Source organism: Octopus sinensis, linkage group LG15, assembly GCF_006345805.1.
Source record: "Octopus sinensis linkage group LG15, ASM634580v1, whole genome shotgun sequence".
NCBI lineage: Eukaryota > Metazoa > Mollusca > Cephalopoda > Octopoda > Octopodidae > Octopus > Octopus sinensis.
Genome location: NC_043011.1, coordinates 32,092,757 through 32,119,023, shown reverse-complemented (window position 1 = coordinate 32,119,023; position 26,267 = coordinate 32,092,757). Strand labels below are relative to the sequence as shown.

Here is a 26,267-nt window from a genome sequence, read left to right as displayed (position 1 = left end):
TCCTTAAGAAACACTCAATGCCCCTTCCCCCACGCATCACCTCCCCACTTTCAAAAAACTAAAAACTCTGATGTTTCACACATGTAGAATTCTACTGAAATAGCAGACGTAAAAATATCAGACCACCACTGGAAAACCCAGCATGCTAGAAACAACAGGTAAATGACATTATTTCTGGAAAAACTTCTCTGCTTTCTAAAAAGCTAAAAGTGAAACATTTGGAGCTGATGGGTGGAAGTTGGGGAAGGGGATTTGAATGTTTCTTTAAGAAAAACTATTTTAAAAAATTCTTGTACACATCCTTTACTTCTGCCTAAAATTAATGATTACCCAATAAAAAATAGTTTTTAAAAAATATTTTACCCCACACTCCTAATTCCAAAATTTTCCCCTACCAAGTCTTTCGTGTTTCTTTTATTCTTTTACTTGTTTCAGTCATTTGACTGCAGCCATGCTAGATTACCGCCTTTAGTCGAACAAATCCACCGCAGGACTTATTCTATCGGTCTCTTTTGCCAAACCGCTAAGTTACAGGGACATAAACACACCAGCATCGGTTGTCAAGCAATGTTGAGGGGGACAAACACACACATACATATATATATACGACGGGCTTCTTTCAGTTTCCATCTACCAAATCCACTCACAAGGCTTTGGTTTGCACGAGGCTATAGCAGAAAACACTTGCCTAAGGTGCCACACAGTGGGACTGAACCCGGAACCATGTGCTTCGTAAGCAAGCTACTTACCACACAGCCACTCCTATGATTATATGTTTTACTAACAAAAAATTATGTTTTCTGGTTTTCGACGAGAAACAAGTTGAATGTAACCCTTCTTTCTCATTTGCAATGAGACTGTTCTCTGCCAAGAAAATTTATTAAGAATTACAAAATATGCACTCTCTCTTTATCTCTAACAAAACAGAACCTTGTGTTTTTAGAAATGAGAGTGACCCCTAGCGAGAAGATCACAAATTGAAATTTGAATTGTACACTTTATTGGTAAGTTGTTTGAGTTTTAATACTTTATCGACAATAATTTAAAGGTAAGTTACAGATAGTTTTTTTTCCATAACATAATTATAGGCGCAGGAGTGGCTGTGTGGTAAGTAGCTTGCTAACCAACCACATGGTTCCGGGTTCAGTCCCACTGCATGGCATCTTGGGCAAGTGTCTTCTGCTATAGCCCCGGGCCGACCAATGCCTTGTGAGTGGATTTGGTAGACGGAAACTGAAAGAAGCCTGTTGTATATATCTCTTATTATAAAAGGCAGATTTTATCTGCCTCCCTTTGTCAGTTATAGAAATCTACAATATAGGATTTCTTCAATTACAATTTACCTAGCATTTTTAAGAGTAGAATGCATCGGGTTTTGCCAGGTCCAGTTTTTAAAATTTAAACTCCAATTAAGCAAAATTTACAGAAAACTCACATTCTGGTGTGTATGTCAAATGCTTTTCTTAGTCTGGTTTACAGCACACGCAAACGCACACACACAGTGTGCAACGAATAAAGTGAAACTAGATGTAATATTTGTTTCTGTCTATCACGCTGATAGATACATGAGTAAAATGTATGGCAAGCTAAGAGATAAGAGTGAGTGAAAATGTTCTTGGAAGAGAGTAAATAGTGACAGAGTGATTTGAGGAAGACTAAACTGAAAGTATGAAACAGTGTTTATGTATAAACAACGACACTTATATAAACCCTTTCGTTACCAAACCGCCCGAATTTACCTATTCATATTTAAATGAGAATATCAGAGTAAATCTCTTTAGTACATTCGTGAAAACACGTATTATACTTCGTAAACACTTCAAATACAGTTTTGTACAAAAATCGAAGTGTAATTTTAATTCCGTGAATTATGAGATTTTTTTTCCGAAATTTGTTCCTATTGTGTTTTCAAATTTGTAATTCTGACAAAAAATGGATACGATTTCATTATATCAAGCAGCGAGTCAGAATTCGAAGGATTTTCTACTGAAGGCCTTCATAAATCTAACTCTATGACTGAAAAAAAAAGCATCTTTATATAAGAGTGAAGTTGTGTGTCTGTCTCCTACGATTTAGATTCGTAACTACTCCCACATTTTGCGGTGCAGTTTAACCAAAAGCGGGTATCTTATAGTCGTGATTCATATCGAGCCCTTCTGGGTATTAGCACGCGTCTACGATGAGTCTACGATTTTAAAAAAATTTACCATCATATTTTTTCCATTTTAATGCATTTTTTTCGCTTTTATATAAGGGAAGTAACTCTCTAAAAATATCTACGATGTGTCAACGATTTAAAAAAAAATTTACCTTAATATTTTTTCAATTTTTAATGCATTTTTTTGCTATTTTTTGGCTATAACTCTCTAAAAATGCTTATATAGTTATTTCCCTTACAACCCGAGCAACGCCGGGCGATACTGCTAGTATATATATATATGTGTGTGTGTGTGTTTGTGTGTCTGTGTTTGTCTCCCTAGTATTGCTTGACAACCGATGTTGGTATGTTTACGTCCCCGTCACTTAGCGGTTCGGCAAAAGAGACTGATAGAATAAGTACTGGGCTTACAAAGAATAAGTTCCGGGGTCGAGTTGCTCGATTAAAGGCGGTGCTCCAGCATGGCCGCAGTCAAATGACTGAAACAGGTAAAGAGTAAAGAGTAAAGAGTATAATTCTATGTTAATAAACGCTTTTCTCGCAACAATTTAAAGGTATGTTAGAGAGTATTTATTTTAATAACATAATTTTCTGTTGGTAAATGATTTTCTCTTACACAAACATGCAACAAATTTGATTTTGAAGTATTTTTAAAATTATTTGGAAATTATAAGAGAAACGAACGGCAAAATCGGATTGTCTACATTTTAAAACAAAACAAACAAAAAAAATCGAAAAACTGTGGTAAGTTTTAGAATTAGGGGGGAGATATTTAGAAAAAATTTATTGCCAAAATAATGTCTTCACCACTTGACCCTTCTAACCTCTTCTATTTCACCAAAAGCTAGAATTAAGATAACAAGAGCACCAACTAAATCTATTGTTCTCAATGATATGTCTAACCTTCTGGATAGTTATAAAAGCAAGAACCCCAAGCAAAATTCAGTTAGTCACTTTGTGATAACTCGGTTAGTCAGTTGGTGACAACTTGTGAGTTGAGAGAGAGCTAACATCAGTTAGTGAACCCACCACTAGAATAATGGCCACAAGCAGGCAGACAAACGGCTAGAGGGAAAAAGAAAGAAGTTTAGAATCAGCGACTATACGAGACAACATCCCACACTCTCTCACTCTTACTAGCTCACTTTACTTTCTCTTACAACCATCACTCTATTTCTATCTATAATTACTACTACACAATGACAAGAACACAAACACAAACTATATAAGGAAAATCTACACCTATCTTTACTTCACATGCTTTTGGATTTTATCACCTGCCTGTCAAGGCAAGGTATATACAATGTAACAGAGGGGACAAACAAGGACAGACAAACGGATTAAGTTGATTACATCAACCCTACCAGTGAGTAACTGGTACTTAGTTTATTGACCCTGAAAGGATGAAAGGTAAAGTCGACCCGGTGGAATTTGAACTCAGAACGTAACGGTGGACCGCTAAGCATTTCGCCCAGCACACTAACGTTTCTGCCAGCTAGCCGCCTTGCAATCAACAAAGAACCTACGTTTACAAACTGATGACTCTGACATTTCATATTATCGTTATACAAACTTAATTTCAACCTTACAAATTCATAAGCTTTCTACCATTATAAAATAAAACTTTATCCAACAAATTTTTCTCGAAATTTTTTTTTTTTTTGTAATCCATGTATAAAAATATGGAGATGACGAATTTTTAAGAATTAAAAAAAAAATTTTTATTAAAGAAACACTCAAATCTCCTTCCCCAACCTCAATCACCTCCCCACTTTCAAAAAGCTAAAAACTCCGAATTTTAGCTTTTTAGAAAGCAGGGAAGTTTTTCCAGAAATAATGTCGTTTACTACCTGTTGTTTCTAGCATGTCGGGTTTTCTAGTGGTGGTCTGATATTTTTTGCGTCTGCTATTTCAGTAGAATTCTACGCATGCGTGTAGCATCAAACGAAAGTGAAACATACGGAGTTTTTAGTTTTTTGAAAGTGGGGAGGTGATGGGTGGGAGAAGGAGCACTGAGTGTTTCTTAAAGAAAAAATTTCCCAGATTCGTAATCTCGATTTTTCTACGTGGATTAAAAAAACAAAATTCGAAAAAGAAAGTTAAAAATTAATAAATTGGTGTAGGGTGGGGGAAATTAGAATTTCGGAAACGTGATTTTGGGGCAAAATGGTATTCTGCTATATAGAAAACATAGAAATCCGAAAAAAAAATTTTGAAAAAAAAAAAAAGAAAAAACACCGGAAATAGGTGGTGTACACGTCCTTTGCCTTCGTCGTTTGCCTTATGACTCTTGTCATTCGAATATATTTATTATCGCTTTCTTCACACAACATAAATTTCGAAATTGTAGTGGTATTTAGTTTCATTCATTCATATGAATATAAAGAAAAGGCATTGTATCGTTTCATCCTTCAGTTTTACCTGCTGTTTCCGAGAATATCTCACCAGCCAGGTCACATATGAATAAAAACTATAAGATTAATTTATATAATTGACAGCAAAGTTTTAAAAAAAAGCAATTAAAAAAAAAAACGTATCTTGTAACAAGTAGAAGATTAAATATGTCAGCCAAGATCAATAGAAAAAAATAAAACATGTCAACCGGAAATGAGCTCATACTGTTGCATGTTGGTCTAGGCTAATTTCCTGTATGCCAGCGAAGTAATCTGAGCGACGGGCACCACCTTCGGATTGCCTCAACTGTCGGCATTTACTCCTATCTACTGAGGCTGACGGGTTCTGCTGGTAGGTTAAAATGATTTTAGACACATCCCATTATTCATAATTAAATTATCGTCTCCACTCCGTCCTGCGGCCTGCAATAATTTCACTTAAATTCTTCCCGAGCTTATAAGCATATGTCTCATCTGTTGTTGCTACTCCCTTTCTGCAACGACATATTTACTTCGCATTTTTTCTTGCCATCCCGCTTCTATTTACATTTCTATGAATTGCATGAAATATCATCTAATTTTATTATAGCTCTGTTTTCGGTTTAATTTCTATTGTTATTATTCTTCCTCTAAGTAAACGATTTCACATTCTATAACTGTCAATGTAATAGTCAGCCACATACACGCATACACACACATAACATAACTATCCCTCAAGAATCGTCTAATTGCCTTTTCATTTATTACTTTGTAGCAATTATTTAAAACGTCGTTATATATATATAACAAAACAGAATATGTGAAAGTATATGCAGATAAAAAAAAAAAAAGCTACTAGTAATTCAAAGAATACCAATTGTGTATACAGATCTAAGAATATACCAGGTTATTTACAGAATCTCTTCTGAAGCAGCTAATAAATGGATTTTAATATCGATATATGAATGGATAAATGGATATTTTGTAACAGATTCTGCTAATTTTCTTTTTAGAGTCAATCAGAGATGAGGTGTAATATGTTTAATAACCAAACTGATCTGGTGGTGTCGGTTACGCCTCTTTTCCTAATTTCCTTCGTAACACGTCAATAATTCATTAGTGTTATTTACTACCCCTGTCGAGGAAATCGGGTTACTTTGTTGCGATGAGGGAGAACACATATTTGTTTAAGTTTCATACCTGTAGATCATTTATGTCTAGTATTTAATAAAAAGATCGTGCTTTTTTTTTTTCTTATTTGATTGATATAAACAATTTTTCCACTGAGATGAAGACTTATATACGCTATAAATGATGTTAGAAAGTGGGCGACAATTTAATTGAATTATCTCATTTCATTCGTCAACGTGTAAATAAATGGTGTGTGCGTGAAAGTTTCTTGAAAGAAAAAAAAAATGAGTTGATTTGTCGTGAGGAATGAAAAATGCAACTTTTCAAACAGGGTTGCCAAGAAGCAAGGAACTGCCAGTTCTGTCTAGGTACTGAGTTTTTATCCCAATTCATATTTCTATCCTATGAACTCATTGATCTACACTACCCAACCTTAATCACGTTCCACATCACCTAGTCTTCTATCTGTTAACTCTACTTAATTCCGCAGATCACTTTGACCAAATTTCTTCATGACAACGCTGTCAGGAGCAACCTTCGTGTTCATATACTCTGATTTTAACAAAACTGTTAACCAGGGGTCACCAGGTTCTTTTTGTAATGGGCCCACTTTTGATTATTGCTCTTATTTTGTTTAAACTTGTCTTTTCCCACCTGTATATAATACGATACAAAAATTTCCCCATTTACATTGCTGGCAATGTTTATGCAACCAAAAAATTGAACAAACCCTGACGCAAAAGACTATCTGAAAGCCATCACCTGTTGAAAGAGCCAGAAATACATTAAATTTGAAAATTCTTTATAAAAAGTTCGAGGCTCACATCTCACCCCTTAATGACTCATTTACAGATTGCGGTCCACCTGTTGCCCTTTGTCTAAAAGGAATATACTGTATAGTTCTACCTTCTCGTACTAATTAATAAAAATTACAGTTTTTTTTTTTTAAGGATTGTGAATTTTAACAAAAGACTATTCATCTTTAAAAGGTCAAGTTTTTAATAGTTGATTTATTTCTAAACATTTTATATCCTGTTAAGATCACTTCGGACTTAGGTGGAAGAAACTACGTATACGCCTTTAATCAAAACCTTACAGAAAGCATCTTATTGTCTACCTGGGTAAGACACGTCATTCTGTGTTTAAAATACAGAAGAAAGTTAACTTTTGAGAGACTAGCGTTCTATCCAGAGATAACTGTCTCTCTCATCTACTTATCTGACACCACAATTCCTTTTACTTTCAGTAGGCATTCTGTACACAAGACTTTGCCTTCCGTCTCTGGGGAGAAAGTTTGTACAGGTAACCTATATAACTAATTATACTCATTCTCCACTCCTACCTAATGATTCAGGCAAAAAAACTATACACCTTATTTAATGTAGTTGTTATGATGATAGTAATTTTTATTGGAATTGTATGCTAACCATTGCTGTATGGTAAAAAAGAATATTAAAATGTTTAGCGGTCACTTGGTAGCATGATTTGGAAGTGTGTGCCATACTTTTGCTAATTAAGTGCCTATGTATTCATGAGCTGATATAGCCACTCCCATGGTCCTTCTACACTTGGCCCAGTGAAACAATGAGAATGTGACAGCTGAAGGAGGAAGAGAGAACTGTAGGAGAACAGGTGGCTGGTACAGATTTGCAGTTGACTACACATGAACAGCATGAAATGAAGTCCATGTTTGAGGACACAACATACCATCCAGCCCAGAAACAAACCCATGACCTTTTGACCATCACCATAGCTACAAAGGAAACAAACTTTTCAGTTACCTTATTTGAACATCTTTGGTGCATCTATAACATAGCCAGAACTGAATCCTAAATATTAGCCTTTCTTTCTGTTTTGGGGATAGGAAAAATTCTTCAAGTCCAGATAACTGCTGACTCTGCAAGGCACAAATCTAGGATGGCATAACAGCGATGTACTTAAGTATTGTCAATTATATATATAAAAAGATCAAAAGACAATCAGACTGGTTGGCAAATTTCCACTCACTGTCATGCTGTAACTAACTCACTGACATGTCTTCTCTCTCCTGTTTCTTCTACCACTACTACATTAGCATCTGCTTCTCAGAACTCCCCAGTTATATTCTACTACTGTCTAAACCCATTTCTCCTCCCATTGCTTCTGTTGTCTCACACAGCTCTATTCTCAATACTAAACAAAATCCCCTTTTTTTCTCCTAAAAATTTCAACCTTCTAGACCAGTGGTTCTTAACCAGGGTCCATATGACTCTTGGGAGTCCACACTAGCAAAATTGTAAATTGGGGATCCATGGCAGTATTTTAAGGGTTGATGTCAAGTTTTAATTTAAATGTCTCTACTGCAAGAAGCAGCTAGGTTTCTTTCTCTAACATTTTATGTAGTTCAACCTACACAAATAAATGTGAGAAAAACAAATAGGAATTATGAAAGAAGTATCTACAGAACTAGTTTTTAAACATTGAATGGCTATGGGGGTCCACCAGTAAAAAGTAGCAATCAAAGGGGACCATAGATAAAAAAAAAAAGAATGGTTGAGAAGCACTGTTTTAGACTACCCTCACCATCCTTTTTAAATTATGGTCTTTGGAGACAGTGAAGGAGTTTTTATGTAATATCAGACTAAGTAAGGACCAGAATTTATTCAATTAAAGAACTCATTGACTTAGTTACAAGGAAGTTCAATGTTATTCCTACTGTACTAAGAAATCATGACTCTACATGTGTGTATATGTTTGATGTAAAAGAAAATATCCTAAAATAAAAGGAAAGTTTTAAAAAATGAACCTTCCTTTCATTTTAGAATATTTTCTTTTATACGATCATCTGTTATTATCCAGCCTTCAAGTTTTTCTTAATGGCTTAGTCAATAGAAGTAGGGCATTCATTACTTTGACCCTTCTCAGGGTCTGTCTGACTTCAGACTAGGGATGTTGCCTCAGTACTTGCAGCAGAATGACTTTGCAAAAAGCACCCAAGTGGCAAGATGGTAGTGTTGAAAAATGGTAATGGATTAAGCTTATGGACAGATAAATGAATAGCACATTTGTTTATTTTTGGTATTTAATCCTTTTGGACTATCTATTTGGATTAACAACATTTCTGAAAGTGCACTACCCCCAGTTTATTTTAATTTTTTTAATAATATCTGTGCAGATGTTATAGAACAGTATATTAGTGTATTAACAAGAAGGTTTGGAGGAAGCAAACCCTAAGTTGCATATCAGAAAGAGATGGAACAGTACTTGGAATGGTATATATATATATATATATATATACATCTCTTAAGTGCTTATTATTTTGTTGATAGTATAGAATACTTAATTTTAGTTAGATTTGAATCTTTGGTCTTAGAAAATTTGTTTAGAAAGAATTTACTGGTAGTGAAAAAAATAAAAAAATAACTATTGCTGAATAATTGCCAACTTTGTTAATTATCTTACTATTTAAACAACAAAATAATCAGAAGGGCAATCATTATAAGATCAGGCATCTAGATGAGAAAGAAACCAAGTTGCAGTCCAAGGTTCTTTATAATAGGTAAAGAATAGAGTCTATTCTATTTCTTTTCTTTTTTAGTACAGTTATTAAAACACTTCTTGCATCATCCTCTCATTAGGGTGTAGCTCATTAAAAGTTCATATACCTAGAAACATGTACAAAACTGGTTGCATTTTGGCAACACATTTCATTTGGCAAAGAAGATTATGGTGTCATAATTTTCACCACATAACTCGAACTTGTTCACAGTTGTGAAACTGCATCAGCAATCAGGTTGTCATTGTGTGATGAAAATTTTGATACGTCAAGAAATGAATAGAAAGTAAATTTAACTTGGTTTGGTCTGGATTTTTTAATGGCTGAAAAAAAAAAAAGATTATGTATATTGCGCAGGAGTGGCTGTGTGGTAAGTAGCTTGCTTACCAACCACATGGTTCCGGGTTCAGTCCCACTGCGTGGCATCTTGGGCAAGTGTCTTCTGCTATAGCCTCGGGCCAACCAATGCCTCGTGAGTGGATTTGGTAGAGGGAAACTTAAGAAGCCTGTCGTATATATGTATGTGTGTGTGTGTATATGTTTGTGTGTCTGTGTTTGTCCCCCTAGCATTGCTTGACAACCGATGCTGGTGTGTTTACGTCCCCGTCACTTAGCGGTTCAGCAAAAGAGACCGATAGAATAAGTACTGGGCTTACAAAGAATAAGTCCCGGGGTCGATTTGCTCGACTGAAGGCGGTGCTCCAGCATGGCCGCAGTCAAATGACTGAAACAAGTAAAAGAGTAAAGAGTATTGCACAACACTTCTCAAAATTATCATGGTTTAAAAGTTCTTATAAAATAAAGTAAAATTTGCGAGGCATAGTTGTGTGGTTAAGAAGATTGCTTTGCAACCACACAGTTTTGGGTTCAGTCCCTCTGTAAGGCACCTTAGGTAAGTGTCCTTTACTATAGTAAGTGGTACACTTACACTTGGGTGTCTTCTACATATCCCAGATATATAGCAGTACTCTCTAACAGGAAGGTGCCTTGCAGAGTCTGCAATTATTTGAACTTGAAGTATTTTTCTTGTTCCCAAAACAGAAAGAAAGGCTGATTCAGTGTTATAGATAGATGCACCAGAGATAAGTGTCACTTAGGCCAACCAGTGCCTTGTGTGTGAATTTGGTACATAGAAACTGTGAGGAGGCCTGTCACACACACAGATATATATATATATATATATATGCATATGAGAGGTCATCCCTCTCATATGTATGTAATACAATTTACTGAACCTTCAGATTTTAATATGCTAGACCACTGCTTTTAAATTGATGTTAATCAAATTAATATCCAATTTTTCACTCTCATTTTAAATTTAAATTTATATATATACTAGCACTATGACCCTAGGGCTGCAGAAGAAGACACTTGTCTATGTATTGCACAGCGGTACTGAACCCGAGACCATATGGTTGAGAAGCAAGCTTCTTAACCACACAGCCATGCCTGCACCTATTATGTACATTCTTTAAGTTTCCCTCTACCAAATCCACTCACGAGGCATTGGTTGGCCCGAGGCTATAGCAGATATGGGTGGAATGAAATTCTTGATAGATAAAAGATGGTCCTGTTAAGTTGTTAAAGAAACCTGTCTTATTAGTTTGGGACCATCTTCAGATTCACACGCTCGAGCTTATTTACAGGAAAGTCGGACAACTGAAAACCAGGAAACCTAACCATTCACTAGCTGCCTTTAGATGTCTCAATAAGCCATTTAAGGGATTCGGAATGGAGGAATGGAACAAATAGATGCAAGCTTTCATATCGGGAAGTGATGCCAAAAGAATGAAGAAGAGGTCTGCTATTGCACACATGTTTGAGAAGGTTAAAAGTTCATTGAATGCTGTAAAAGAAGTTGTAGTTATGAAATGATTTTTTAAAAATGTAACGTTACAAATGCCCAGAAGACAATTTGTCGTTTCAAGAAAATTTTACTGATGCAGACTTTGCTGCTGAGAATTTCATCAATAAAGGGGAATGATATGAATGCCAGCAGTGAAAATGGGTTTTCAGGCTTTGGAGATACTGTTTTACTTCATTCTGGTGTTAATGATTTCCTAGGTGTTGTGGACGATGATAATTAAATAAACTCTCATTGTATAATTTTTATTTTATATACCTGTCTTTTACCTCTTGCTCTGTCATATATTCTATATACTCTTCATTGAAAAATCAGTTTCTGGTAGAATATATAAAATTTTTTTTTTCCCTAACTGCTTGTTGTGCACTAATATTAGTGAAATATTTGCTCTCTTTTACTGTTTTGCTTGCTTCAGTCATTTGACTGCGGCTATGCTGGAGCACCGCCTTTAGTAAAAAAAATCAACCCCAGGACCTGTTCTGTCGGTCTCTTTTGCTGAACTGCTAAGTTATGGGGACATAAACACACCAACATCAGTTGTCATGTGATGGACAGGGTACAGATTTCATCATCGTTCAACGTCCGCTTTCCATGCTAACATGGGTTGGACGATTTGACTGAGGACTGGCGAACCAGATGGCTGCACCAGGCTCCAATCTGATCTGGCAGAGTTTCTACAGCTGGATGCCCTTCCTAACACCAACCACTCTGAGAGTGTAGTGGGTGCTTTTACGTGCCACCGGCATGAGGGCCAGTCAGGCGGTATTGGCAACGGCCATGCACAAATGGTGTTTTTTACGTGCCACCTGCACAGGAGCCAGTCCAGCAGCACTGGCAACGACCTCGCTTGAATGTTTTTTCACATGCCAGTAAGGTGACAATTGTAACAATTACACTCGAATGGTGCTTTTTATGTGCCACTGGTACAGAAGCCTGTCAGCTGCTCTGGCAACGATCACGCTTGGATAGTGCTCTTAGCGCTCCACTAGCACAGATACCAATCATCGAATTTGATTTTGATCGATATATATATATATATATATATATATATATACACATATCTACGACGGCTTCTTTCAGTTTCCGTCTACCAAATCCACTCACAAGGCTTTGGTCAGCCCAAGGCTATAGTAGAAGACACTTGCCCAAGGTGCCATGCAGTGGGACTGAACTCAGAACCTTGTGGTTGGGAAGCAAGCTTAGGAATTCATGCACATTTATTGTATTTCACTGTTTGTTTGCACTGGTTTTTACTGTTGTATTTACTTTGTCTACATGTATCCTTTGTTGCTGGTACAAGTGAATGGTATTTTCTTTTCAGCTATAGTAAATTTCTGTTCCTTTCGAGGTTAGTGTACTACTATTAGTTTTGATTTTGTATTTGATTCCAGAATATATTTAATCATAGATGCAAGCATGGCTGTGTAGTTAAGAAGCTTGCTTTGCAACCATGTGGTTTCAGGTTCAGTTCCATTCTGCAGCACCTAGGCCAAATGTCTTCTACTGTAGTCCTGGGCTGACCTTGTGTGTGGAGTTGGTTGATGGAAACTGTGTAGAAGCCTATCATTATGTGCCCCCCCCACTTGTTGATTGGTGTTCAATTGTCTACACCCATGTAACTTAGCAGTTCAGCAAAGGAGACTGATGGAATAAGTACCGGTCTTCAAAAATAAATAAGTGTTGCGGTCAGTTTGTTCAACTAAACTCTTCAAGGCAGTGCCCCAGCATGGCTGCAGTCCAGTGACTGAAACAAGTAAATATAAAAGATTATCAGAAGCAACCTGTTTATAAGTCAGTGATGACTATCCATATGAAATGTTGGGGTTTGTAATATCAGAAGTGAATTAAACTCTACTGGTCTTCTCAGCTTTTGTGGTCTTGCTATAGCTATTAATCTCTAATCTCTTCGTGTTTTGTTGCATCCTTGTACTTCAGTTCACTGTATAACTGAGATTTCACATTCTACTCGACAACTGTGAATTAAAGGATTTGTCTTGCCAACCAAGTTTCTTCCCAAGCCAGCAAGGGCTTCATCACCTCAATATCTCTTCCTTTACTAGAATGTTTGATGAATGAACTCTGGAGAGTCACCTACTATCCAGTACTGATTAGGTGATCTGTATGGATGGAAATGTGTCCATTGGTTTAGCTGTTGCGCTGGTTGTAGAATAGCTTAGTAGTGGTTAGAGCATCGGACTTGCAATCATGAGGTAGTGAGTTCTATTCCCAGATCACGCTGTGTGTTGTGTTCTTGAGTGAGCAAGACACTTTATTTCACGTTGCTCCAGTTCATTCAGCTGTAGAAATGAGTTGCAACATCACTGGTGCCAAGTTGTATCAGCCTTTGCCTTTCCCTGGATAACATTGGTGGTGTGGAAAGGGGGACGCTGGAATGCTTGGGCAACTGCTGGGTCTTCCATAAACAACCTTGCCTGGACTTGTGTCTTGGAGGGGAAGTTTCTAGATGCAATCTCATGCTCATTCATGACTGAAGTGGGGTCTTTACCTTTAGAATGAGTATATTTTTGCCTGCTGCACATACTACAGCTTACCAAGAAAGTGTGCAACTTATAACTGCAGTAATTATTAGCACTTAAATCTTTTGCAAGCAGTCTTATGAAATACATTCTACTTACATGTACAAAATCAATTTTTCCCTTCAAAACCTCTTTGAAAAAAATTTCTTTAAATATATGATGAAACATGGTTTTTTTTTTCTTGTGAAAAAATGAGGTATTTTATGCCCACATAGTTGTGTCCTAGCTAGCCAGCTTTGTCTAGCTAACTGTATGTTCAAGCATTAAAAAAAATAAATTAGGCATAATATGTTTCAAATTATCCACTGGATTATTTTCAGTTAACTTTTTATTTGTTTTACTATGTTAAAATAGAATTTAAAATCAGTAAAATTGAGAGAAAGGAATTGACTCAAATAGGCCAATGGTATGAAATTGGATAAGCTACAAAGAGATAAACTGAATGCCACTTAAAAAAAATTCTTAATTAAATGAAAATTCCTTCTTAGAGAAAGAAAATAAAAACCTAGTGGGAATTTAGTGACTCTTAAAAGAAAAAAAGAAGAGATAATTTCAGGAAATTATGAATTATTCTCTGAAATTTAATTTGCAAGCCTGGGCCAAAGCCTGGTCTTGGTTTGTTTGCAAGGAATAACTATGGTCAAGTTTCAGTCTAATGAACCTCATCAACATAGGAAAAGAATTACAAATTATTTTTGATTTGCATAATTAAAAAATAATTCAAATGGGCCAGTGGCATAAATTTTGATATAAGTTAAAAGGTGATGCATCGAATGGCATATGCAAAAAAGAACATGAATATATTAAAAAAAAATAGTCTTGGTTAATTGAAATTCTCTTCTTAGATGGTGACAGGAAAAAGATGGAATTACAGTGTTGTATTTGTTAACAGTAACCTATTTCAAAATATAAGCAAGCAGTGTGACAATTTTTTCATAGTCATTTCTGTTTTGTGCTATTCTTGTTGCACAAAAAGAATTTGAGTATGCCAGCTGATAATCTGGGTTCTGTATATTTGAAATAATTGTTTGTTTTGGCTTGTGTCATGGCATTAGGAAGCTGACAAGGAGCATGATACAGACCTGTGGCTCACCAGATCCTATTAAACTATTCAACCCATGCCAGCATGGAAAGCAAACGTTAAATAATGATGATGATGATGATGGCATTCCTTGGTGTTAGGAAGGGCATCCAGCTGTAGAAACCATGCCACAGCAGTAGGTTGGAGTCTGGAGAGCTCCTTGCTAGCCAGCTCTATGTCAAAGCATCCAACCCATGTCGGCATGGAGGCTGGATGTTAAACAATGATGATGATGATTTATCAGATTGTTTAGCAAAATTGTTATTTCTGGAGACTGGTGTAGTAGCTGTATTGTTAATTACAGTAGCAAGGGAGGTACTTGGGGGAGAAAGAATAATAGACATGTGAAATTCCTACATCAAATTTAAAAGTAAAGTTAACAGAGGGTAACTTCGGATTGGGTAGAATTTAATTATCATTTGTATCAGGTGTTGTAAGACCAGATGTTGCAAGTGTCCTCTTGCTCTCTAGCAATTCTCCTAAGCTGTATATGCATGTGTGCACACAGCACACAAAAAGTTAATTGCCTAAAAATACAGTAATTAATAATCATACTATTTTGCATTCAGTGCACACATATTTTGTCATAGGAAAAATATCTACTGCACAACATTAGATTTATCTGCACATTAACTGTTAAGAATTAGAAAGAACATTACTGTTGTCTACTGGACAGTGGTAGAATTGTAGGTGCAAAAAGCTTTTAAGGTTGTGTACGTGAGTGCTGAAAGTAGCATTAAAGTTGGTAGTGAGCTCAGTGAAGGGTTTTGTGTATAGGTGTTATTTACATTATTTACATTTGACGGATATTTGTCCTCATCTTGTTTGTTGTTAACACAACGTTTTGGCTGATATACCCTCCAGCCTTCTTCAGGTGTCTTGGGGAAATTTCAAACCTGGGTTCTCATTCCTAAGGTATCGATACTATTATTATTATTATTGTTCAGGTCACTGCTTGGAATCGAACACGGAATCTTGGGGTTAGTAGCTCGCGCTCTTAACCACTACGCCATATGCCTGTGGGCATATGGCATAGTAGCGTACCTATAAATTGAATAATTACAAACAATGAAAAGGGCTCCACATACAAGAAATATCATCCATAACTGTAAACTCTATCAGTTATGAATTCACTCAACAATGACCCCCACCCCACCCCACCCCACCCCAACTCATCTTCACAGGTTCAAAATTTCCCCAAGACACCTGAAGAAGGCTGGAGGGTATATCAGCCAAAACGTTGTGTTAACAACAAACAAGATGAGGACAAATATCTGTCGAATGTAAATAATGTACATAATTCCTCATCTCTTAAATATAGAACTGTATTGTGTATAGGTGTTTTTAACTTGTGTATCATTTGGTTCAGAATTTGAGAGCCAATCGCAAAGAAGATTTAAAATCCTTTTACTGTGGAGATTGGACATATCCACACAAAATTTCATTAGACTTAGCTACAAAAAACAGTTTTGTATATCAATCTATCTTTTGTTGGAATATGTCATGTTTGAAACTATTTTTTGCTATGTCAAAGTTATTGAGGCAATGTGTCTTGCATAAATTAACAATTCTGTTTTTTTTTTCGTAGGTATTTAACATCATTACTGGAATAACCATGAAATTTGATTTCACGGTTAAAGAGTTAAACTAACGACCTAATCCATATTGCAGATTATGTTAAAGAGCAGCAAACTGCCATAACTAAAAGCATAAGTCAAACCATGAAAATGTGAACCTGACTAACACAATGGACTTAGTTTGTTTACATTTATTATCGTGAGCTATAAAGTCCAACAGTATCTTTGATTGTAGCTTACTTGGAAAGATAGACAGAGAATAGATGGGGGCATAATGATGTGTAATTAATGCAAAGAATTAGTACATGCGGTACGTGGGTATTTTGAAAATACCTCACAGAGTGAAGACTGTGCACTGCATAGTTACAGGCTGCCCTTTGGCAAGACACAGTACCTGTTCAACCATCTTGCCAGGGATGCTACAAATTCATGGGGCTGCAGCATGGCAGGTTGTGAAGAGGTAGACCTCAAATGAACCAATGGTACTTCTTACAGTGATGCTGAGCAGAGAAACCCTAGTAGATCAACAGTTAGGATCACCAAGCTCTATCAAGAGAGTAACTGCAATGCATCCATTAGGGTTGTGTAATCAGCTAATGAAAAATTCACTATGATTCAAGCTCTTAATTGAAATTCATAATAATGGAACTGGATAGCAACAGAGAGTCATGGGAATATGCAAAAGCAGTGAAGAAGAAATTAGTATACAAAAATTAGTCAAACAGGAATCAAAATGTGATATCCTTCATGTAGTGTAGCTAGGGCAGGCTGAGGGTGGAGTCAGTACATTTGTAGGTCTGCTGTATAAGCCTGTAAAGGGGTGGAACAGCACATTCAAGAGATACTCCAAGTGGCAACACACACACACATACACTGTGTACACCACTATTCATCCACCAAATAAAATGGATTACTGAATGACTGACAACAAGAGCAGTGATAATAGACTTATGCATATATGTTTTATGTATGGGGAGGGTGTCTGAAAAGTTCCTGGCTTTAAGGGTATCACAAAAGGCCTGGCTGGAGGCCCAACTTTTTAATTTCTTTTACAGAACTTTGAGAAACCAAAGGACCATTGCAATAAGTGTGTGAATCTGAGAGGGGAGTATTTTCTTTTAACTAAAGCCAGGAACTTTTCAGCACCCACCTTGTATATGACATAATTAGTGTTGCAAAGAAGAAGCAAGATAAATAGTATAATGTCTATTGTTTGCTATTGTTTGACAGCAAACCTTTCTTATATCAAAACCTGTCTATATGAGGCATGAAATGTAAGGTCATGTGCTATTTGTACTCTTCTCTTTTCCTGACTGATTTTAGTTCTTGGACGAGACTGAGGCTACATTGGGTTTTCAAAATTTTTTTTATATATATATATATATATATATCTGCTTATTTAACAGAATCAATTAATATAGCTTTAATATGTTTAGTTATACCTGTACTTTGTTCTCATTAATCTTAGAACTTCTAGCCTAAACACATTGTTTATCTACAAATATCTTAATTAGAAAATCTCAATTAATTTTACCTGATACTATTTTTATTTCTCCTTATCAGATGTTTTTTTTTCTGTCTTTTGTGCTTGTGTGTGTGTGTGTTTGTGTATATATGTAGGGTTTATTTTGAGGCTGTCATTTCATATTATATACTTCATCACCTTCAACTTGGTGTTTCCTGTATTATAATCATCACTACCTACAAACTGAATAATTACAAACAATGAGGCGGGCTCCACATACAAGAAATATCATACATAAATGTAAACTCTATCAGTTATTATGAATTCACTCTACAGTACCTCCCCCCAACTCATCTTCACTAATATACAAATTTGTGGTCTTTTGTCTATGAAAATAATTATAATAATGATCATTGTTATTATTAACTGCAGATGCGGAAATGCATCTCCAATCAATAATGAAGCTCTCTTCACAGCCACATCGTTTTGGGTTCTATCCATCATGTGGGTGGCACCTTGGGAAAATGTCTTCTACTATAGCCTTTGGCCAAACAATGCTTTGTGAATGAAGTTTGGTAGAAAAACAAAAAGCTGTTTGGACATCCTCTGTGTGTTTGTGTGTATGTGCTTGTGTATTTATGCCTTATGTAAACAGTATATCTTAATGCTCAGCAGGAATAACGATAGACTTGCTTAGTGGAGCAAGTGCTGCTAATCAAAAGCTCCACATACCGAAGGCTAGTGGGTTTCAGGAATCATCGGCAGAGAATGTGCATGGTTTCAGGGCCTTCCTCTTGATGGATTTATGGCACCCTTGCACCCCCGCCCCATTCATATGAGGCCCCCACCTACTAGATCAACCGACTAGTAATAAACTGACATTGGACTTTAAGTCCTTCATCTCAGCACTGTTGTAGATCATGAGCACCAGCATAGATGTGCTTGCAAGCTTTTTTCAGCTTGTCATGTGGTGATCCTTTCATTTTACTCTTTACTCTTTTACTTGTTTCAGTCATGTGTGTTTATGTCTCTGTAACTTAGTGGTTCGGCAAAAGAGACCAATAGAATAAGTACTGGGCTTCTAAAGAATAAGTCCTGGGGTCGATTTGCTCGACTAAAAGCGGTGCTCCAGCATGGCCGCAGTCAAAAGACTGAAACAAGTAAAAGAGTAAAGAGTATGATAGAACCAGCAGCAATTTCTGAAAGGCTGGTTATCAAAAGGGTTTGCTGAGCCCATGATCAGCAATATAAATTATATTACTATTGGACAATATAGAAAGCTTTTACTGGGCAATAATTGTTGATTAGGAAACAACTAAATAACACAATTTACTGGGTTAAGAGTTATCTGTGTATGTTGATAATAGCTCTGTTGATATTGTAGATATCTTAGTATTTGTGTGACTAGAGTCTGATGATACATATATTGGTGTTTTAATGTCTTCTAATGTGTGCAAGGTCAAAATGCATTACCAATAATGGGACTATTCACTTGGTATGGAAACATTGTAATGACTTAAATTAGCCATGATTGTACAATAAGATGTAACTTGAGTCAGTCCCAGTGAGGGAGTGCATCTATATGGTCATCTGACCTGCTAGAAACAGCAACCAAGTCCCCTTGATATCACACCCTGCTGTTTTAAAAATCTGATAGATGCATTAGAAAGTGTAGTCTGAGATGGATTCTGTTTGAATAAATGACAGGATGGTCATAGTTGGAATGCCTTTTATCTTAGGTCAGCTTGCTGTAAAGCTAAACAACTAATATTATGTCATTAGCTGTCATTGTTATAATCATCATCTTCATTTAATGTCCATGTTCCATGCTGGTATGGGTTGGCTGGTTTGATAGGATATGATGGGCCTAAGGACTGCGTCATGCTCCAGTGTCTGCTTTGACGTGGTTTCTACAGCTGCTAGGAGAAGAGGAGAAAAGTGGGGCACAGTGTAAGAGAATAGGTTTCTTGCTGTAGCAGTGTTATATAGTTACTCACATGTCAGAAGGTGGAATATTCATTAAAAGTTAATAAGATCGTTGCAGTTTGCTTGAAGCATTGTAATATCAAAGAAAGGAGAGAAAAGGGACAATGCAGAAAGTTTCACAAAACCTGTTTTTCTTCAGAAGATGAGCCTTTGCACCTGAAATATAATGGCTTTGTGAAACTTTCCGTATTGTCAGAAGCTTTCCTATTTTCCCTTCTCTTTCCCTTCTTCATTAAGAGTTGTTAGCCTTTTGTAGGTCTTGATATAGCAACCATGAAAAAATCATCTTTTTTCTTTGTGGTGGTAGGGGGACATAGTGTATGTAAGAAGGTAGAGAGGTCTTAGAAGCTAGCTTTAGGAAGTCAAATCACCACATGGAAGGAGTCTTGTTGGCTTGTTGTCTAATTAAGGATATTACACCTCAGGGAAGAAGGGAGAAAGATAGAGATGACAGACAATGTTGAGGTTATCTAATACACTCTACTTTAAAAAGGTCTCAAGTGGATTCTTCTGTAAAAGATAAGAGGGATGTTTGGAATATAATGGTTTGGTGTTGGCAGAGGCAGCTGTCTTAGCAGAATGTTAGATTAAATGCTTTGTAATATTTAGTATTAGCTTCTCTAGAATATGAGCTCAGTCTCTGTTAGAATCAACCCTGCTTTCAACCCTGTGACATTCAGATTACTCAGTCAAGTATAATGCTTATTTAATCATATTAGTTTGAAGTAATCCTGCATTATCTCATAGCTTCAATGGCTTCCGTGCTGGTGGCATGTAAAAAACACTATCCGAATGTGATCGATGCCAGGACCGCCTGACTGGCTCCTGTGCTGCTGGCACGTAAAAGTCACCAACTAGACTCTCGGAGTGGTTGGCATTAGGAAGGGCATCCAGCTGTAGAAACATTGCCAGATCAGATTGGAGCCTGGTGCAACTGCTGGCTCTCCAGACCTCAATCAAAGTGTCCAACACATGCCAACATGGATAATGGATGTTAGACGATGATGATGATGAATTGTTTATTTTTTAGAATGACATTGTAGGGTAGGTATAACAAGTCAGGTCTGGCCAGGTTGAACATAAAATAGGTAGAATATTTGGGCTAGATATTGTTGGTTTAAATGATTTTGAAAAGTATTTCTCTACTCAAGTTTGATAAATATCAGTTAATATACAGCATTGGGGGTGGGTCGCATGCACATGTATATATATATATATACGTTTAAATATTTGTTGTGAAAGATTTTTAATGTGAAGTCGTGTGTTGAAACAGATATTGTTATATTTCGGAATGGTCATTTTGCCAGTTTAGCCAATAAAAACACACGCACTATAGTGCGTGTGTTTTTATTGGCTAAACTGGCAAAATGACCATTCCGAAATATAACAATATATATATATACATATCCATTTAGCATTCAGATTATTCTGTCAAATGTAATGCTTATTTATTCACATTATTTTGAATTACTCATGCATTATTTTGTAGCTCTGAGATTTCGATGATGTGACCATTTATATTTAGAATGACAATTTTGGGTAGGCTGGATCAGGCCAGTTTGAACATATAACAGGAAGAATATTTGGGATGTTAAATTTTAAGTTTGTCTTTCAGCTCTGAAACATTAAACAACTATTGTTTGAAACAAGCTTATTAATACTAATGCTAGTATTTCGACCTCCTTTATACTTTCAGACAAATATACTGTGGAATCATGTCTTCCTCAGCGATCTATATTTTAGACGTCAAAGGAAAGGTAAAAATGATTTTTTAAAATTATTCAATTAATTTTCTTTTTTTTTTTTTTTTTTGTTTTGTTTCTTTAACAAAATTAAAATTCACATTTTCCATGAATTTGAATCTTAGATTTTTTTTAGATTCCCTAAAGCTTTCTGAAAACTTTTCTGAAATAAACCCTGTTGTAATCACATTCTCACCTCCTTCATATGTGTGTGCATACTTGCGTGACCTCCTCTGTGTGTGCATATGCACGCATGCATGCCTGTGTGTGTGTGCGTTATGGCTGAACTCATTCCTCAATTACAAGATTCATTGTTCTCTCCGTCAGCATGGCATCTTGAACCAGTGTCTTTTACGATAGCTACAGGTTGAGCCGTATCTTGTAATTGAAATAGGGTGAACGGAAACTGTGTGGAAGCTCATCAGGCGAACTGTACCTGTAATTCAAAAGTCTGACTTTGTCACACTCTTTACCATATTGATTCTGCCTGAGAATTATGTTAAGGGCACAGGTATCAGATTTTGAGAACTTCGTAATATAACTTCATAATATTTCTTATGTTAAATAGTTTTAGAATATCAATGTTTTATCATTAATCAAAATCAATAAGCATTCTTGTAATTGTTTCTTTGTTTCAGGTGCTGATATGTCGCAACTACCGAGGAGATATAGATATGTCAGCGATTGACAAGTTTATGCCACTGTTGATGGATAAGGAAGAAGAAGGGAATGTGACGCCCATACTACAGCATGGAAATATTGCTTATGTCTACATAAAATACAACAACCTCTATCTAGTGTCAACTACCAAGAAAAATGCTAGCGCCACTATGGTCTTTTCATTTTTACATAAAATTGTACAGGTAGGTGTATTATCTGTAAACTGTCCATCACCAACTTAGATATTTATACATCAATAATGCAGTGTTCATTTTTTTTTTTTTTTCTGAAGGTGGCAGACCTGCAGAATTGTTACTACACTGGACAAATGTTTCGTGCTATTTCATCCAGCTTTACATTCTGTGTTCATATTCTGCCAAGGCATTTCATTCTCTCAAGTTTGATAAAACAAGCACCAGTTGAGCACCAGGGTCAATATAATCAACTAGCCCCCACCCCCAAAATATCAAGCCTTGTGGCTATAATAGAAAAAATGTAATGTGTAGCTTTGATATATAATGGGTAAGAGTACAAGAAAAAAAAAAAGGTTTAATTTGTATATTTTCACCTTCTCATCTGTATAACTATCTTATAATTGATTCGATGTCATTTGCTACCACCTGCTGATTTGTTATTTATTATAGCTTTAGTATTCAGGATTGTTATATAATTAATGCATTTATAATCCTCAGTCCCTATAGTGTTAAGTAGATTAAATAAGTCACTCCTTTTGTTTAGCACTTGGTCCAGTGGACTTATTAAAAGAGTTTTAGTCATGACTGGCTTAAGTTTTTTTCAGATGTTATTTCAAATTACATGGCCTAGTTGCTAGAGTGTTGTATGCCCAATTGCGAGATTCTGATTTCACTTTCCAGACCAGTTGTATGTTGTGTTCTCGAGGAAAACCACGTTGCTTGAGTCCACTCGGCTGTAAATAGGTAACTCTGTGATGGACTGATGCTATGTTCAGTGGGAATGTTGGAAATGTTGGTCTGCCTGCCTAGCCAGCAGAGTAGCATCATTTGTAGGGTAAGTGTGAGAGGCCAGATCTGGCTGGTTTGAACATAAGACGGAATACTTAGGCTGAATATGATCAGTTTAAATGCTAAAGGGTTAACACAGTAAGGTATGATTTGAAAAAGATTTGGCTGCTATTTCTAACAGGTCTACCAGAATAGGGGTTGGATCCTTTCAGGGGTTGAATAGAACACCAGTCAGGTGTGTCTGGCAGAATCCTTGGAATATTGGATAGGATACCTTGTGGCATTTGTTCTGGCTCTTTGCATTCAGCATTTAAACCCCACCTACGTGGGTAGTAGGCTTAATCTATTGCCTGCTGTAAACCACCACCTAGCCCCTTGGGTGCCTTTAAAAGAGGCCTTTCTGCTACAAGCACTCATGCCAGGTCTCCAGCTTCAAAATAATTTCTGTTTTCCTCCTACCAATCTTAGAAACACTAAAAAAAAAAGGGTCATAGGCACTATTCTTTCTTTTCTAAATATATATCATCATTAAATGATATTGCTGAAGTATGGCCACTGTCAATTGACTAAAACCAGCAAAAGAGTTCAAGAATACTAATATGTATAATTTTAACTTAGTTTTAATTGTTTTCTATCCCCTCTATTGCCATTTTGCTTTTAAATTTATATCCTAATCTGTTTAATCTATTCTAGTAATATAGATTATGGATTAAACTGTGAATCATCAATTTGGTTCAAAGAGCAAATGTTTTATTTGCTTTACATAGGTGCAGGAGTGGCTGTGTAGTTTAGAAGCTTACTTCCCAACCGTGTGGCCTTAGTTCAGTCCCACAGCATGGCACCTTGGGCAAGTGGCTTCTTCTATAATCCCAGGCCAACCGAAGCCTTGTGAGTGGATTTGGCTTGCAGAAACAGAAAGAAGCCTGTTGTGTGTGTGTAGATGTAATAAATTGTTCCCTGATGATCCATTCTGGTTAAGCATCCAAATGCACTTGGAACACTCTGTACTGGGTTTCAAATCACTGTTATGTAATGTAATAACTAATAATGTAATCTTGTCTGAATCTTAATTTCTCATATATATCATCATCATTATTTAATGTCTGGTTTCCATGCTGGCATGGGTTGGATGGTTTGACATGGAGCTGGCTAACAGGGAGCTGTCTGGACTCCAACTGTCTGTTGTGGATGCCCTTCCTAATGCCAACCACTTAACAGAGTGTGCTGGATGCTCTTTACATGTCACCATTTATGTAGCACTGGCATGGGTGCTTTTTAAGTGGCCCTGGCTCCTGAAAGGACGAGCTGTAATGAGTTGGTGTATCCTTGTCTCAACATCGTGTGATGGTTCTGAAAAAGTGTTACCACCATTCATGTCTGGCTGGTGGGGTAATATTACTTTACTTGGAACTAGGTGAGGGTCAGCAACGGGAAGGACGTCCAGCCACAGAAAATTCTGTGTGGCCCATATGAGCATGGTAAAAAGGACATTGAAATGATGATGACAGTTTAATCCAATTTGAGACAGCATAGAAAAAGAAGTCTACTGATGGGACTTGAGCTTGGTACCTGTCACTTACCTGGTGCCCAATTACACCACTAACTACTTACATTCAAACTTTAAGCAATTAATTCTTTGCTCTGCTCTCATTGTTTCATAGAATTAAATTTCTATCTCGAATTGATTGGGTTCTGTTCTTCTTTTTTTTTTCCAGATTTTTGCTGAATATTTTAAAGAACTAGAAGAAGAAAGTATCCGTGATAATTTTGTAGTTATTTATGAGCTTTTGGATGAAATAATGGATTTTGGTTATCCCCAGACCACAGATAGTAAAATATTACAGGAGTAAGTATAAAACTATTTTTAGTTTCTTTAGAGTCGTCTGTCTCAACAACATGACAAGATAATTGTTTAACCCCTCCTTGCAGGAAATAGATAACAAGATTTTGAGATAAAAAGAATGATTTGAATGAGACACATGAGGAAGAAAGAGAGAGATGGAGATGTATAGCTGAGTTATTAAGTTTTGATTCGACAGAGAGCCAACATAAAGGTTATCGTCTCATATCCTGTCCCTGTAAAACTCTCAAATGACCTTACCTACCTGAGTGTAAAATACATACTACAGGTTAGGAAATACTGATCACTCCAACCAGTAGCAGTACTGTTGATTTGACTAGTAATGTTCAATTTCTTCTGTGGGAATCGCCTACCTGCATTAAGACTGGAATCCTCTCCAAGGATAAATTTATCTCTCACTTACTGAACAGTATGGGAACTGGAAATAAGCAAGCACTGGGCCCCGATATATGAAGATGGTTTATAATTGTTTAACTCTATTAAAGTAGAATTACTTATTAAGAATTACGTTTTACGAGTTACAAATAGTTTTTTTGTAAGGGACATAACTCTGCTTTATTCGATATATTCCCAAAATAAAATTAACTTGTGTGCTGTTAGAAGACATGTTTCATGTTAGACCGTTCAGTAAATGGAAAAGAACGTTCAGGCCCTACCCCAAAATGTTAAAGTTTTTTTCTTTTCACAGCACACAAGCTTCTTTCATCTTGTGAAATTTATTGAACTGATTTTTACCACTGCAGACCATCAGTAGTTTCCTCAAACTGTTTTATTCAGTTCGATTTAAACTAATTGACTACAGATTACATTTTTACATTATCATTGGTGTAAGTAGTGAGTAGATATTTTACGATATCTAGCATAGGATCCAGCTTGGATAGACAGACATTTCTTTCATCACTCAGAGCTAAACCAATAGAAATCATCGTTTGTTCTTCCACAATTAATCAATGTTTCTTCTCCCTTTACTCTACATATTGTAATGAAGTCTTTTTTCTTTCTTTTTACTTTGCAAAACAGGTATATCACTCAAGAAGGCCACAAACTGGAGATTGCCCCCCGACCTCCAATGGCTGTCACTAACGCAGTATCATGGAGATCAGAGGGAATCAAATACAGGAAGAATGAGGTTTTCCTGGATGTGATTGAATCGGTCAATTTATTGGTAAACATTCCAGTTTTTCTTTCTTTATATTAACATGGAAAATTTCAACAAAAATTTTTATTTACAGCCTTGTCATTAGAACCAGTTTTTGTCATTTTCTATATTCTACAATCATCTGAGAAAAAAACTGAAGTAATGATGGAATATTTG

At 36.3% G+C, this 26,267-nt stretch overlaps 1 protein-coding gene across 3 annotated transcripts in view; it reads left to right on the top strand.

Annotated features, from left to right (window-relative positions):
* The first annotated feature begins 4,749 nt into the window (after window positions 1-4,749).
* Window positions 4,750-26,267, top strand: part of LOC115219648 (AP-1 complex subunit mu-1) — a 37,298-nt gene continuing 15,780 nt past the window's right edge. Inside the window, exons 1-6 of one of the 3 annotated variants that reach the window (XM_036509603.1) lie at window positions 4,805-4,903; window positions 6,908-6,963; window positions 21,403-21,463; window positions 22,087-22,311; window positions 24,807-24,937; window positions 25,973-26,117. In XM_036509603.1, the coding sequence (XP_036365496.1) occupies window positions 21,422-21,463; window positions 22,087-22,311; window positions 24,807-24,937; window positions 25,973-26,117 (543 nt within the window). In that variant the 5' untranslated portion in view covers window positions 4,805-4,903; window positions 6,908-6,963; window positions 21,403-21,421. Of the gene's footprint in view, window positions 4,904-6,907; window positions 6,964-21,402; window positions 21,464-22,086; window positions 22,312-24,806; window positions 24,938-25,972; window positions 26,118-26,267 lie in introns of all 3 variants that reach the window. The other 2 variants (XM_029789816.2, XM_029789817.2) reach the window with 2 other exon arrangements.